The sequence below is a fragment of the Medicago sativa genome, chromosome 1, assembly GCF_051527215.1.
Source record: "Medicago sativa cultivar Bolivia chromosome 1, Bolivia_mono, whole genome shotgun sequence".
Taxonomy (NCBI): Eukaryota; Viridiplantae; Streptophyta; class Magnoliopsida; order Fabales; family Fabaceae; genus Medicago; species Medicago sativa.
In genome coordinates, this window is record NC_140749.1 from 88,533,918 (window position 1) to 88,550,580 (window position 16,663).

General features: G+C 33.4%; 1 protein-coding gene across 3 annotated transcripts; it reads left to right on the top strand.

Moving 5' to 3' along the window:
- Positions 1 to 470: 470 nt before the first annotated feature.
- LOC146958785 (pre-mRNA-processing protein 40A-like) lies at positions 471 to 15,441 on the top strand. Of its 3 annotated transcripts, XM_085740312.1 has the most exons (30): positions 471 to 628; positions 843 to 926; positions 1,030 to 1,098; positions 1,206 to 1,520; positions 1,605 to 1,778; positions 1,867 to 1,943; positions 2,555 to 2,624; positions 4,971 to 5,023; positions 5,113 to 5,170; positions 5,282 to 5,646; positions 5,740 to 5,812; positions 5,899 to 5,994; positions 6,098 to 6,166; positions 6,283 to 6,360; positions 7,149 to 7,235; positions 7,330 to 7,364; positions 7,492 to 7,597; positions 8,190 to 8,270; positions 8,359 to 8,451; positions 8,750 to 8,803; positions 8,899 to 9,015; positions 9,189 to 9,287; positions 9,758 to 9,805; positions 9,878 to 9,970; positions 12,302 to 12,409; positions 12,500 to 12,564; positions 12,743 to 12,845; positions 13,590 to 13,856; positions 13,979 to 14,106; positions 15,094 to 15,441. In XM_085740312.1, coding segments are annotated over exons 2-30 (3,018 nt in total). In that variant the 5' UTR covers positions 471 to 628; positions 843 to 890; the 3' UTR covers positions 15,095 to 15,441. The 3 variants fall into 3 exon arrangements, 2 of the variants coding, with proteins under 2 accessions (XP_085596438.1, XP_085596437.1); XR_015024729.1 differs by lacking the exon at positions 15,094 to 15,441 and having other exon boundaries at positions 9,878 to 11,721; positions 13,979 to 14,330; XM_085740311.1 differs by lacking the exon at positions 15,094 to 15,441 and having other exon boundaries at positions 13,979 to 14,330.
- Positions 15,442 to 16,663: the final 1,222 nt, after the last annotated feature.

The following is a 16,663-nucleotide window of genomic DNA, read 5'->3' on the forward strand; positions in this document are numbered from 1 at the left end:
TCATTTAAGCTTATAGGTCATATGTTTTTCTTCCATGTTTACCTTTATTAATTTTTTAGAAAATTATTCTTCGCTCCGTCCTAAATTATATGTTTCTTTTAAAAAAAAAATTGTTCCAAATTATATATGATACCAACTTTTTCAATCTTTTTTAAGGAAATGTTATATAGTACTACTTAATTATTTATTACTATCTCTTCTTTCAAATTTTTCTCATATCATTTATTAAGAACAATTTTGTAAAACAACTCATAATATATTTATCTCAATTTTGTAGAACATCATTAAACTAGACATTTTAATACACCCCAAGCAGATTATTAATAGACAAAACGGTGTGGATAGCAATTGTCACCAATTATTATTTCCCCTTGGGTCAAAACCTAAAAAACAAAAGAAGCCCAGACAAAAAAAAAAGTAGAAGAAAACGTACTTTTTTGATTAAGAACTAAAGCGACATAGGAGTACATACATATAGTTTACCAAGGTGTGAATCATCAAGTACTCCTGTCTTCCTTCGTTTTCTCTCTCAATCTCGCACGCTCGGTCGATCACTTTCAGTTTCAACAAAATAAAACCCCGCGTTAGGAATTGAACTCCATTCATAAACCTTCTTTCGTTTCCATTGGTATTTTCATTTTCTCCCACATTCATTCTTTTTATTATTATTATTATTATTATTTATCTATAGATATAGATAAGCCACCGTCAGATTGAATTTCATTACTTACTTCAATTCAATGTCACTATTTCATTATTTTCCCTGCCAATTCTTCATTCTTATTTCATTATTTTTGCTTTATAATTTGTATTGATAGATATATTTTTGTTCACTCTTATAGATTACAATACAATTACTAGTATTTCGAATTGGAGGCTTGTTTGCTTAGATGTCCAATAACAATCCACAATATCCAGGCTTACAGGTACAATAGATAACCTAGAACTACAAAATTTTGATGATTTTATTTTATATGCCATTATTTTAAATTATATTTTTAATTATATTTTTTCTATATGTTGTAATAGCCAATTCGGCCTCCAATTCCCGGTTCAATGGATCCTCAGCGCAATTTTGGTCAACTCATGCCTGTCCAAGTAATGCTTTTATTTTATTTTATTTTTACTTTTACTGACTGTTATGGTATGGAATCAGCTCCAGGTCAAATTATTGTATATATGAATAAATCCATTTGTTTCTGCAGTTTCGTCCCGTTGTTCCTGCGCCGCAGCAGCAACAACAATTTGTTCCAATGCCGGCTCAACATTACCACCAACAGTTTAACGTTGGAATGCCGCCTCAAAATCAACAGCCGCAATTTTCTCAACCAATTCAACAGTTTCAGCCGAGAGTTGGTCAGCAGTTACCACTTCCACCCCAGATGATTCCAATGCCGGTTCTGAGGCCGAATATGCAAACCTCGTCTGAATCCATGATGCCACAGCCTGATTCACAAGCTCCGAATGAATACACACCAGGTTTAGGTGGCCCAGGAATGTCAATTTCGTCATCGTTTATGGTAAAGTTTTGGCTTGTATTTAGTGGATAATTTACTTTAATACCTTATCACACAAGTGCTGATTCAAGGTTTGCGTTTATGCAGTTTGCATCCTCCTCTTACGGTCAAGCGCCACAAAATAATTTTAATTCTACTAGCCAATACCAACCCGTTCCCCAAATCGAACCTCCCGCTGGTTCATCATCCCAGAGTATTACTCCTGGTACAGCTCCTCAGAGCAACGGCGAGCAACCCACAGTTACAACTGTCATGCCTTCAGTATGAGTCGTACTTATTTTTGACTTCACACGGATTCTATGTTTTAACTCAGCGGGAATTTTATGCAGTCTCAATTTATTTATTTCAGGCTACAATCGTCCAGCCACACCTTGCCAAGGGTAGCTCCTCAGATTGGATCGAGCACACTTCTGCTACTGGAAGAAGGTAAACGATTCAAATGTTTAGTAGTGATCTTAGGTTACCGACCATGATTGAAAATAGATATGGGGTCGTGAGAGTGAGAATAGGTGAGGATTACAACCAGTGTTTTAATATGCTATCCCCTTAGCTATCATCGGGTTTGAAATTCTCTTTTATAGAATTTTGTGCCTGTCTTCATTACGCCCCTTGTCCTTTTTTTACCTATCACATGGGCTCCAAGCAAAGTTTAGGTGTAGGCAGTAGTTAGCTTACCCTGATGTTATCATTCTTGAATAAAATGGTATCGTAACTACAAATAAAGAGATTAGTTCCTGTTTAATGGATGGATTCTTATACTGTCATCACTCTTGCTACCGATTGCAATTTGTTTACATCTCTATCCATCTTAACTTTTGGTTTTCATAAAAAATTATTTCAACAAACCATCTATAGAAGGGGAATTACCATTATTATTTGGTATATAGACTTATCCCTTGGGCCTATGTTGCCGTCAATTTCTAAATATTCTTGATGTACTTGGGTCAATTTTATATTCTCTTTGAGTAATGCTCAAAACTTTTCTAGTACAATCTGTCTACAAGTCTCAGTTTATAAACTTTCTCTTTATTTTACAGATTTTACTACAATAAGAGGACTAAATTATCTAGCTGGGAGAAACCTTTTGAATTGATGACACCTATTGAGGTGAGTCATACGTTAATTTCATTTTCATGTTGTTGTTTGATTTGTTGGTCATGCCCTAGGATCTTATACTGTTTGGGTTTCTGGTGAAAGTTGAGAAATTTACATGTCTCTTTTGGTCACTTAGTACAATATTAGCTGTGTCAAAAATATTCAAGTTTAATTGTTATTTGCTTTCTATTTGTCCATGTGTGGTGAAAATAATCCGGTACATTAGCTCACTCTTCATTGAATGGGTTTTCTCTCAGGCAGGCAACCATCAATCTTGACTTTTACGTCTTATTGTAAGGTCAGTTTTGTGACAATTGTCGGTTGGACTGTCTGATATCAGCTTTGTTTTTCTTGGATGATGCTGTAGAATATTTTTCTTACATTCTTCTAAAATTTAAAATGAATTATGCTAGCAACAGACATTCTTCTCAACACACTCTCTAATTGGTTTGATTTTAAATAGGTTCCACTAAATTTATGTGGGGCCTACATGATTTCGTGGGATCCAATTGAATTGCAACCAATTTGAGATTGTGTTAGAAAGTGTGTTGTTAGCACTTCTCATTTAAAATATAGAATGAAAATTATTCCCTTCAAATCAGAAAGAATGACAGAGAACAGTTGATTTTGTCCTAAGATTATTTTTAGTATCCATTGTTTAATACAGAATAAAAATTCTTATTCCTTCATTGTGTGCTGAACAGTTACATATACATGTTTAAGTTTGCTTCTGAAAATAAAGTGCTCTTTCTCTGGTTCCATTTCATGTGTGTGCACATACTTTTATTTTTCTTTGATTGATTTCTACTGTAGATAATTACCGTCTTCTATTTGTTTCATAGGCATTGATGGACAATGCAAAAATTATGTTGATAATATACACTGTATGTTTAAATAAGAGAAGAACTGCAATGATAGATCTCTTATTCAATCAATTTTTAATGATCAAAGAACAAAGATAAGTGTCAATCAATTTCAAGGCGATTTCTGATGACATTATAGTTCTCTGCACAAAGCTAATTCAATGTATTCTAAGAGACAGATTCTAGTATGTCCATTTTGCCTAACATTTTGAGCATATGGTGGTTGTCTATTTGTATCACTCCAAGCACCTCAAAGTTGGTGGCTGTTTTTTATGCCTTTTCCACTTTTACTTTACATGTGACTCCCATAGCTTTAAGATGCTTACAGTTATAGGTACATGTGGTGCTACTCTATTGAGAGGTAGAATATGCATGGTGCCTTTGCTACTTACTGTATCTGCTTTTTTATTTTAATGTTTTTAAATTCTATCATTGCATCATTGTTTAAATTGTTAATAAAATGTGTGTGCATTGCGCATGCCCGATGCTTCTAAATGTTCAGACAATTTTTTGTATTTATTTCATACTAATGGTTTCAAATATTGTTATTTATGTATTGATCCAAAAGAATGTTACCAATCTTCCTGTTTGTAGAATAATGATTACTTAAAAATATCGGCATTGATTTTTGGGAAATGCTAACTTGTGCCCTAGCCCCTCAGGGTACAAGATAAAGATCTTAAAATAGAATTAAAAAATAAATATTGCATTGAAAAGACAAGTTTTTAAGCTTTTAAGGTTATGAATGCACAATTTCCAAGATTAAATTTCTACATTTAGTATCTTATCTTGTGCCCTTAGGGCACAAGTTAGCTAGACCCTTGATTTTCTTATGTATTGCCCATGCCTTGGAACTTGGGTTTCTGCTATGGAAGCAATAAGGCAATAAGCTGTACTGCTTTCTATTTGTTCTTTACGCGGTTTACTCTGCACTGCTTTCTATTTCTTCTATACGCGGTTTACTGCTGTCTAATTTTAGGATCTTAGAAAAGTGACTGTGAGTGATGGTTACAAAGAAAATTTGCAGGTGCATTCATTTATGGACTCTTGGTATGAATGTACAATGTATCTGTTACAGTTTGACTTGGAAGAGAAATAAAAATATAAAATGTGGAAGCTGAATATAATTGGCATTACTATAATATGCGGCCTCTAAATTTTTTGCATCTTCAGATGACCATTATGTGCAAATATTTGTTAAATTATTATTTACTCGTGGTCTGGATTCTGAATGATTGGGGACTAGAGTAATAGTAGGCAGTACAAATTCATATATGCCAATGAACTTAATATTTTTGCTTAGGAATGATTATAAATATATAATGAGAATTAGGTTGGTTTTCTAAGTTCTTAATGTCAGCTGGCGTGTTAGTAATTGTTCCTTTACCTTGCCCAATTATTTCCTGGATTTGCTGTTTCCTATCAAATTATTTCTTTAGAAGGAACTCTCCTTATAATAAGCTATCCACTTATTCCATTCTTTTCATTTTGTTAGAGGGTAGACGCATCAACAAACTGGAAGGAGTATACGAGTCCTGATGGAAGAAAGTGTGTCTTGGCTCTGTTAATTTGTCTTTTTCTTCTGTTTTTAATGCTTGTTACTGATTTTTCTTTTCGCTTTTCTGAAAATTCTGTAGGTATTACTACAACAAGATCACTAAGGAATCAAAGTGGTTAATTCCCGAGGAACTCAAGGTTTCCTCCATTGAAAACAAATTATTTTATTTTTTTAAAATATTCTGGGTTATTTTGTTCCACATGTTTTTGTACTCATGTTTCTTTCCTGTATTTGTGTTTTGCTTCAAGTTTGCCCGTGAGCAAGTTGGAAAGGCAATGGTCAACGGAACACTTCCTGAGCCATTGCTGACTCCCTGTACTCAACCCTCTGCAAATTCTGTGACTGAAACAATGCCTAGTGCAGATAATTCATCTTTACCTGCTCAAGGCGAACAATCAAGTCCTATTTCAGTTGCACCAGTTGTTACTACGTCCCCAAGTAATTTGCAATCTGAGATAACTTCTGGATCACGCGATTCTCCTACTGCCATCGCTATAACTGGAACAAAAGTGGATGAACCCGAGGTGGCCGTAAATATCATCACTCCATCAGATTCCAGCGTGGGAAGTGATAAAGCTTTTGTTTCTGATATTAATACTGCTGCAACACCAATGTATTCCCTATGCTGCTAGTTTCATGTTCATTCTATGATTTCATTTTTGTCTGCTGGTTCTTCATTTTATTTATTTCTTGTAAAATGTTGTAGGAATGACGTCAGTAACGTTTCAGCTCAAGATACTGTAGGTTCTGCTGATGGAGTTCTAGGAGAAGATAAAGAAGTATGCTTCTCTTATTGTAATCTTAATGTCTCTTAGATATTTTTTTTCTGGCGGTTAGCAAGCTGATTAAATCTTTATTTATGCAGGATGGAAAAATTGATTCAATAGGGGAGAACGTTAATGACGTGGCCTCAGAAACAAAGTCAGTTGAGCCAGAATCCTTAGTTTATGCGAATAAGATGGTATGAGAATGAAATATCTTTTATGTCAACTCTCTCTCTCGCCCCCCCCCCCCCCCCCCCCCCCCCCCCCCAGGCATTGAGCATATGCTATATTTCTTTTCAGGAAGCTAAAGATGCATTCAAAGCACTCTTGGAGTCTGTAAATGTTGGATATGACTGGAATTGGGAACGGGTATATTTTATCTAAATTCATTGATATATTTTACTTGACTTATTTATATAAGTTATTAGTTATTACTTTTTGAACGTTTCTCCTGTTTCTTTGGTTTGCTTGGCATTGACATTCAGGCTATGAGATTAATAATTAATGACAAAAGGTATGGTGCCTTAAAATCTCTCGGAGAAAGGAAGCAAGCTTTCAATGAGGTAATTCTTATGTAACCATGGAGAGGTCTCTTATTCCCCGTTACTCTTGGCACTTGTTTATTTTTTCCGCTTGCCTGCACTTCACTTCAGCTCAAATATATCATCTGTCATTATCTCGTTCAGTTTCGATCTTCTTTCATATTTATTGATCAAATATATAGATATTAAAGATGGAAGATTTTATGAAGATAAATTCACTTCATACGGAATATTTTTTTTTTTTTAATGTTTTTTGAATATTTGATTTGTTATGACCTTTTTTAAAAAACGATTAAAATCTCCTTCTGGTAGCATAAATTTGGCTAATTAAGTTCAGACCAGGGTTAAATTTCCCGTACTTGTCGGAATCTATTTTCATCTTTTCTTGGGACTTCTTATTCTTCCTTTGTTCTCAGCCTTTATTTAGGCTTGATTATATCGATCCTAAAATTGTTGTTCATTTGTTATACTTATATCCATAATCCCCACCATCTCTTTTGATAAATCTAGTTTTTCATTTGTCCAAACTTTTTCAAACAGGTAATTATGTTAAATTACTATCTTAATTAATTGCTATTATTATCAGAATGTAGTAATACATTAGGTTTAAGAGACTAAGGAAAGGATTGGTTGCTGGGATCTATATTCTTGGATATATACTTTGTTTTCCAATCCTACAAAATTGATACATCACTTTTAATTGTAAATTGGCAATCTTACAAAATTGCTATCTCTAATCTATTTTGGCCAATGTGCTGCATCATTAACTTATGTTTATGAGATGATAATGCTGCTGTTTTTATTTTCAGTACTTAAGTCAAAGGAAAAAACAGGAAGCAGAGGAAAAGCGTATGAAACACAAAAAAGCACGGGAGGATTTTAGAAAAATGTTGGAAGTAGGTTTATCTGCTTTGTCATATCTTTATAACATATTACATGTCACTTCTTTGATTGTGCATTTTATTGCTAATTCATACAATTATTTTCCAGGAGTCCACGGAGTTGACTTCATCCATTAGATACAGGTTTCTTTTTTACTTCATGATATTTGGATTTATTTTTTTCTACACTTAGAGTGGCCTAATCTTTCAATAAATATACATGGAATCTTGCTATAGATTTATTTTTATTTTTTTTTGGAAATCAACTCAGCAAAGCAATAGCTATTTTTGAAAATGATGAGCGTTTCAAGGCTGTCGAGCGAGAAAGAGATCGCAAGGATATGATTGAGAGCTTCTTGGAGGAACTTTTAAACAAGGTGCATTCTACTATCTAATTGTTCAATCATTTTTATAGCCTACATACATATTTCCGGTTATTTCACTTGTTTCTATCCTTTATACACGCACATATTTGTCATTACCTGCCATGTTTGCCTTGCTTCTGGGCAGAAACTTCAGTCTACATGTGTGTGTTAGCTCCATTGGTAGTATAATACTGGTCTCCTGCATTTGCATGCGTACAACTAAAATTTCCTCCATCTGTCACACTTGTCTTGGTTAGGATTTAAATACGATGTTTTCTGGATAAGCAAGATTTAGTTACGGTGGTTTCAAACCCATGCTAAATTTTATTCAAATATAAATTGCTGGATTTGGCATTACTTAATTCTAAGCTGTAGCTGAATTATGTTATGGACCTCTTTGTGAAGTGTGCTATTTTTATTTTTGAAGGGAGGTGAAGTATGTTATTATTAGTAGATAGAACAAGGGAATCTTTTTTTTTTTTTTTTTGTTAAGAGTAGAACAAGGGACAGTGAGGGAGTTTTTTTTAGGTTGTGTTCAATGCATTAAAATTGCAAATCTTTTAAAATGCTTTTAGTGAATATCAACCTGTGGAATTTTCATTAGGAACGGGCGAAAGTACTAGAGGAACGGAAGCGTAATACAGTTGAATACAGGAAATTTTTGGAATCTTGTGACTTTATAAAGGTAACTACTGTTTTTGTATTCATTATGTTTCTAAAGGCCTTGTGTGATGTTGACATTTCTATTGATGCATTCATCATCTTCTCCATAGGCTAATACGCAGTATCGAAAAGTTCAAGACCGCTTAGAGGCTGATGAAAGATGCTCTCAGCTTGAGAAAATTGATCGCTTGGAAATATTCCAAGTAACTTTCTTATTTTTTTTTTACTTCACAATTAAAGCAAACTATTATCATGATTCAACTTCTGTAATATTGAAATTTTCGTCTTATCTTGAGACGGGCAAATAAATTACGGAACCCTCAACACCGTCAAATTATATACACATGAACACAAACATATATACATTCAAGGTTTACAATATTTATTGGAAACATCACAAATAAGGAAACAATGGAAACTAATTATAACAACATCTTATGTTGTATTCTCCCTAAATTAGTGATATTTTCCAACAAATCTAATTTATATTTTACCTTCCAGGATTATTTGCGTGATTTAGAGAAGGAAGAGGAAGAGCAGAAGAAGATACAGAAGGTGCTGTTATGTTTATGCTATACAAGTGGTTGTAGGACTCTACTTCCTTCCTTTATTTCATTGCATAATCTCATCTCTGTTCTCAATCAAAACAGGAAGAATTGAGAAAGACGGAACGTAAAAACCGTGATGAATTCCGCAAATTGATGGATGAACATACCACTGCAGGCATTCTTACTGCAAAAACTCACTGGCGTGATTATCATTCACAGGTTAACTGTCAATCACTATGGTTATTCATCTTTCTGTTTACATTTTCTAGATTCTTTCTGTTTCTGCTTTCTTTCATTAAATCGTTACCTTGTTTTAATTGTGATTTGTTGTCTTGGGAGCTCGGATAGACTATTTTACAGTGATGATGATGTTTTTTTTGGTGGTCCTGTAGGTAAAAGACTTGCCCGCCTATCTAGCAGTGGCGTCAAACACCTCAGGTTCAACCCCAAAAGAATTGTTTGAAGACGTTGTTGAAGAGCTGGAGAAACAAGTGAGTATGCTCAATTGTCTTTATGGTTGGTTTTGAACCATCAGAGTACCTTTCATTCTTTCCTCACGATTATTTCTCAAAATATATTTTTTCCTTTTAAGATGCTCTTGGGAGTAACTTAAATTTGAATTTACTATAAAGGCAAGATAAATAATCATCATTTGAGATACTTTTAATTTTAATTTCTCTTCTGTTAAATCATGAGGCATCAAATGATTTTAGTTAGAAGCACACCCACAAGAATTTTTACCATCCTAAATGAATTGAAAATATTGCTCGGCAAAAAAAGTTAATTTGGGGGAAAATGATAATTTTCATTATACATTTCTTACTATGTTGAGATAGCATTGTTCCTCGACTCGTATGAGCTGAATGACTTCTACATTTATGTATCCTGTCCTCGACTCATTTGGAGTTGAAAAAAACTGTTCTTATAAAAACCTAATCTTCCTTCTTATTTAATGTTACAGTATCAAGAAGAAAAGAGTCAAATAAAAGATGCAGTGAAGTCGGCGAAGGTATGAAAGATTTATTCTGTGGTTTCTGCTTAAAAATCCTTTTCTGACATATACGATGATCATACTTCTCAGATCACGTTGTCATCAACCTGGACTTTTGAAGACTTCAAATCAGCTTTATCAGAACACATTAGCTCTCCACCCAAATCTGATTCCAACCTAAAGGTAGGTACACAAGTGACAAAGACACACATCCATGGGTATATGTTTTTTTACATTTCGGTACCAATTGCAAATTTGTGTTGTACAATGAATGGTGTCTCAAGCTTTTCATCACAGTTATGATTGAACTTGTGGTTTATCCTTTTACTTATATTTATATCCATGAATCCAAAAACAAGTTTTAAAGTATAAACCGTGAAATAATTTTTTTAAAATCATTATCACAAGCTCAATTTTATAAGCATGAATAATTATCGTAAGTCTCTTTGATAAGTAAGTAAGCTGGTCACCTAATCATTTATTTATTACTCTTGACAAGTTTTGGTTTTAATATTTATCATATCGATTCATTTTTGTTTGTTAAAAAAAAAAAATTATCATATCAATCATTTTATTTTGTCTGATCTGATTTATTTTTAGCCCCCTTGTGGTAATTCTCATACATCTAAGTAAACCAATTTTATTAACTCTTACAAAGACCGCCTTCCAAATCAGGATTATAACTATATTTATGAAAACTTTGGATAGAGGCCGAGATTGTTTCAAGGATTCAAAATATCTGAAATTTTGATCAAGTGGAGGAACAAATGTCACCTCTCTAGTGATTCTAGTTTCACCTTAAATTAGGTTCTACAAATCAATATATAATTTTCCACGTGAAGGCTGTCAGGGTGTTTCTGTGATAGCACTTGGTCTGATTTTTTAATCAAACTGAGATTACATCAGGCTATCCCAAAATTATGAAATTTTTACCAACTGTATTTATCTCCTTCTGTTTCAAATTTCATTTGAGACAAGTTCCACTTTAATCCGAGATCTATATCTTAAGATACAAGGTTTTGTATGTAGGCTGCCAGGGTGAAGCTAAGACAATCTCAGCTCTGCCAGCTTAAGTTCCACCTTTTCTTCATGTTTAGTAAATTGAGCTGGGCTCATTAGTTCTCCAAAGGAATACAGCACATATACCTCCTTGCCCCACGAACACTGGCTCTATAGCCATCAATGTCCTTTCATCGGGCCACCACTCACACCACACCTTTCATGAACCCTTTCTTGCAGTTATTGGCCCAAGTAGAGATCAAAGCTCAATTCTTCCTTCAAGAACTTACGCACCTCCCCTGCATGGATGCAGTCCTTAGAAACAGAGACCATCTCCATGTAATACCCACAACATGTTGTCTGGATGGTTTGGTATGGACCGTATCTCCACCTCCTTTGCCACTTTCAATCTCCTCTCAATAAGATTCTCCATTATTTTGGTTGTATTATATCATTTTCTCTCTATTAGCTTCTTGTATGCGGACCCAGTTCACTGGGGTGAATACTTAATTTTGAAGGCGCCGATTGTCTCTAATGAATAATAAAGGTCTCCTGAACTAATTATTTTGTAACCAGCCTTCACCTCATCTTTCCCTTATTCATGAATCCACCACATGAAATTCTCAATTGTAAATCAAATTGGATTTGTAAGGAGCTTAAATCACTTACACAACTCATGCCTGAACCGCCTCAACAATCCGGGGGGAGCACGGGCCAGCTCCTCTCCCCTATCCACTGTTCATTCCTACCAGTTGAACCTGTTCAATGCACTTTTTTTCCTAACAAACTACAGCTGCAGCCAAGTTCTCTATCTGTGGGATTAATTGATCTGAAAGTACCATTGAATAACAGTACAGCCAACCAAGTAGGCCATCGCCCATAAAACCTCAAACCATCAAATCTACTCATGTCTTCATAACTCCTTGGCATAATAGGTAAGTAGAAAACTCTGACTACTATTGTGGATTAAGTCAATTTAGCACATGTACTCCTGTTAGACATAGTAGATCTCTAGATAATATCCTATCTTATTCCAAAATTCGAGCTTGATTTGTTTTATACTTGAGGTTTCAATTGAGAGCAGATATCTAGGTCATACTTGCAGGCATTCTTTGCCCATCCTATGAAATGTTGGTTGACGTTATAAAATGCTGAAGTTCTTAATTTCACTTGGCATGAAACTTCATTCTGTTGGTCAAGATTAGTTCGAGCGAGTTTTCTCTCTCAGTATAGCAGTTAATAGGAAAACCTTTGGAAGTGTTTTTTTTATGACGACTGACTGGAAACAGTCTGAAGTTACACTTTTCATATCAAACTTCCGACTTATGAATATGAGTAGTTTACCATGGTGAGTGACTGTCCTAAATTTTCTTCAAACTTGATTCATTATGGTAAGGCGTTTAAAAGATATCCCATCTCTTAAGAAAGTTTTCTTTCTTAAGTCTAGTTCTAATTATTCTTTATTTGGAAAATATCCCTTCTCCGTGTCTGGTCTGATTCTGTGCTATCCTGCAGTTAGTGTTTGACGAGCTACTGGAACGAGCTAGGGAGAAGGAGGAGAAGGAAGCTAAGAAGCGTAAACGTCTTGCAGATGCTTTCTTCCATTTACTATATTCTACCAAGGTGTGGTATTGCGGTCATTGACTAATAAGTGTTGTCACGTTGTTAATGATTGGGAAATAAATATTTTTATCTTTTGCGTAATTGTTGCAGGACATTACCGAGTCTTCAAAGTGGGAGGACTTTAGGCCACTTCTTGAAGATAGCCAAGAGTTCAGGTCTGAATTACGAAAACTTTAAGCATGAAATATAAATATTCCTTTCCTCTTTTAAATATTTTTGAGGTCATTATATATTCAATGTATAAGCGAAATCATAATATTTCTAATATCATCCTAATTTAATAATATTCTTGTTCCTGATTTTAATTTTTACTGATTGTATATGCTTTTCTAGATCTATTGGAGATGTGAGCCTCAGCAAGCAAATGTTTGAGGTGTATGTTGCACAACTGAAAGAAGAGGCAAAGGAGAATGAGCGGAAACGGAAAGAGGAAAGGGTATGAATTCTGATCATTTCATCCACAATTGAGAATTGAGATTTATGTTTCTCATCCATTATCTTTTACACACTAAATTAAAACTGTCTTCATATGAAGTTCAAATCCCTCAGACAATTAAAAGGGGAAAAAGGAAGAAAATGAGTGCTAATTCATTGCGGACAATTAGTCATCTTGTCAATTGCTTTCTAATTCCAATGACTACCAAAATTATTTTCTTTATTGATTCTGTCTGTATTATTACCAATTTATACATATGCTCAATCTGGACATCTTAATAAATGTATCATCAATCACATGTGAAAGCATATAGGTGTGTTTGTTTTTTGCTGAATACCTTTTACTTTTAAGGCATCGGGAATTTTCTATTCATACTTCTTACTATACCATGCAAATTTACAATGATCAGGAAATGATACCTATGAACTTTCTTAATAAATACTAAGCGAGTCACAATAATATGAATATCTGCAAAATATTTTTCAAATTTTCAACTGTTGGTAACCTACGAGAATATGTGAGATGATTCCAGATATGTACTCTGTTGCTTTGGGAAAGTATTAACGTCTGTCTTTTACATTACTGTTCTCCAATCCACATAGGCAAGCTTACTTCTAAAACAACAGAATATCCTTCTGATTTTTACTATTCATTATTGGACTCACTTGCAGTGGTTGCATTATCTTTGGTGAAAAAACGTATTCATTTGGTAGCTAACAAGTTCTGAAATATAATTTTGTATAGGCAAAGAAGGAGAAAGATAGGGAGGAAAGAGAAAGAAGGAAATCGAAGCAGAGAAGGGAAAAAGAGGGAGGGCGTGAAAGATGGAAAGAGGAGACACATAAGAGGGATAGAACAGACAGTGACAGTGTGGACTTAAATGAGGTCCACATCTCTAAAGAAAACAAAAGGAAGCAGCATCAAAGTCCGGACCATGTTTCTCACGAAACTGATAAAGAGAGAACCAAGAAATCTCACGGTCACAGCAGCGACCGCAAGAAATCCAGACGGGTAGGCAGATTCATTACTTGTCTGTTTTTAACCATTGTTCACTATTGTATGTTTTTTCTGCTGTCATTTATTGTTTCACTGATTGAATGTGCTGATTTTTTGTTCTGGGATAAATGGAGCAGCATGGTTCTGGTCATGAATCCGATGAAGGTCGGCACAAGAGACACAGGAGAGACCATCGTGATTCTCATCGAGAAGGTGGGCAACTTGAAGATGGAGAATTTGGCAATGATGTGGTTATGGATCGATGGTAATCGTGTTTATTAGAACTTCATTTAGTACAATATGTTTAGCTCATATGTATTAACTTGGAACCAAAAAACTTACCAAATATAATTTTTTTTTAGAAAACTTCCTTGTATTCTGTAATGTTTTACACTGAAAAATTTGGTACTAAAAGGAAAGGTTAAGTTCTCACTTGAGGCCCGGTTTGTGGCAACTTACATTAGTATAATACCATTTTTTATTTTAAAATGTATTCTTCACTTAGTATTGACATTGGTATTTTAAGTAAAATGGATGCAATGTTTTAATTCTCATGGCCATAGTAAATTATGCTCAGTTAGGTTAGCTTGAATTAGGGTTGTTTGAATTGACTTATTTGAATTTATATACATACAACTTGTGAAACTGTTTGGGAGGGTTTATGAAAACAGCTTGTGTCACGTCCATAAGCTGTTTTTATGCTTATTTCCTCAAGCTCTTCAGGATAACTTATAAAAACGGCTTATAGCTTATAGGAAAATAGTTTGATTTCATATCAGTGTTATCAAATGGTGACTATAGTGTCGGTTATAGTGTAGCACAATTTGAACATACAGCTATAGTTCTGCAATACGCTATATAGTACATAATGCGGTCAAACAGAGGATCTAGCAGTACTATAGCACTTTGGCGGAGTAGAGTTTGAGCAAACCGCTATTTTATATGATTTGAAATTGACAGTATTGCTTTATTTGTATGTTTTGTTATAGGAATAGCTTATATATAAGTATTTATATGCTGAACGTTTAATTGTTAAGTGTTTAGTTAAGTTTAAGTTGTTTATCCAAAAATAGGGTCTTAGTAGGGGTTACTTTAGGAAGCCTGAGTTACAATGATTAAGGGTTATATAATGTTGCCTGTCCGATTTTCCTGTTGGTCCATGTGTACATTTAATTTAAGCACAATATAATCCCTTTTGTTTGTTTGTTAAAGTTCTGTATAGAATCCTATGTATCAGTGTTTTCAAGTGCAGACTGGACCGAGCATGAACCAGATTTGTGTTACTTCCTGTGAGTTGGGATGCCACCTTATGTGCTTTGATTGAAACATTCAATGATTATGAGGTAATGTTATAGTTTATTATATAGATTATGTTGTCACTTAAATTGCGCTTTGATCTTCTTTTTCTTTTTGTGGTGGCTGGGGTTCAAACCTCGGACCTTGCATATATTATGCATTGTCCCTATCAACTGAGCTAAACTCACTAGGCCCGCACTTTGCTCCCTTAAACTTAAGTAAAGTGTACTAATATTTTATTAAAATTGTCAACATTAAATATTATATTATTACATTTTAATTCTTATAAAACACATGTATAAAATATTGGTCCAAGTAAAATTGCACTTTGATAAACTTAAGTAAAGTATATTAATTTTTTTTAAGAGTATTAATTTTTTTTATTAAAATTGTCATATATTAAATATTATTTTACATTTTAATTTTGAATAAACAAATGTTTAAATTTCGTTGGACAAAGTAGATTTAGACTATCATCTCTCTTCTTTTTTTAAGTAGACTTTCATCTCTTAAACCCTTAAAACATATTAAATATTTTCATCCAAATTGTCACACATTAGATATTATTTTTACATTTTAGTTTTTGAGAAACAAATTTATAAAATTCGTTGATCCGGGTGAAATTGAACTTTAACCCCTTAAACAATTAAGTATACGAAATATCTTCATTTAAATTGTCATATATTAGATATTAGGGTTAAATACTTTTTTGGTCCTTATAAATATGTCAACTTTTCGTTTTAGTCCCTCTAAAATTTTCCTTCAACTTTTAATCCCTATAAAATTTTCAATTTTCACTTTTGGTCCCTCTTTTAAAGTAAACTCATATATAGAATTCATATTTTTTAATAAAATTTTCCAGAAAAATTCAAAATATTACAAGAATCACTCAAAAAAATTTAGAATTTTTTAACAAAACATGAATTTAATATGAATTTATATATTTTTTACGGTTAAAAATTCATATTTAATTTGTGTTTTGTTAAAAAATTCTAATTTTTTTAGAATATTTTACACATTTCTGCACAATTTCATTAAAAAATACAAAAATTAAATTAAAAATAGGGACCAAAAGTAGTGATTGAAAATTTTATAGGGACTAAAAGTTGAAGGGAAATTTTAGAGGGACTAAAACGAAAATTTGACATATTTATAGGGACCAAAAACATATTTAACCCTAGATATTATTAATCCCCGTGAGCTTAGCTTAGTTGGCAAGAACAATGCATAATATTTGCAAGGTTTGGGGTTCAAACCCCGGACACCATAAAAAAAAGATATTATTTTTTATATTTTTATTTTTAACAAACATACACGTATATTATGTTGGTTCGTGTAGAATTGAACTTTGATTCCTTAACAAAATATTGTGTTCGAACTTTATCGAAAGAAAAATTGTGATTTGATGGAGAGATTTTATTGAAAGTGGCCAATTGATTTTTCAATAGAGTTTAGTCACGGAAAAAATTAGTGGATACGAAGTATTTTGATAAAAATAAAAATAAAAAAATTAATGAATAATATAA

Bases quoted from the DNA above. Each gene is read 5' to 3' on its own strand.
- LOC146958785 (XM_085740311.1), top strand. From the start codon at position 891: ATGTCCAATAACAATCCACAATATCCAGGCTTACAG. The intron at 5,813-5,898 runs GTATGCTTCTCT...TTATTTATGCAG, and splicing joins TTCTAGGAGAAGATAAAGAA to GATGGAAAAATTGATTCAAT. The intron at 12,565-12,742 runs GTCTGAATTACG...ATGCTTTTCTAG, and splicing joins GAAGATAGCCAAGAGTTCAG to ATCTATTGGAGATGTGAGCC.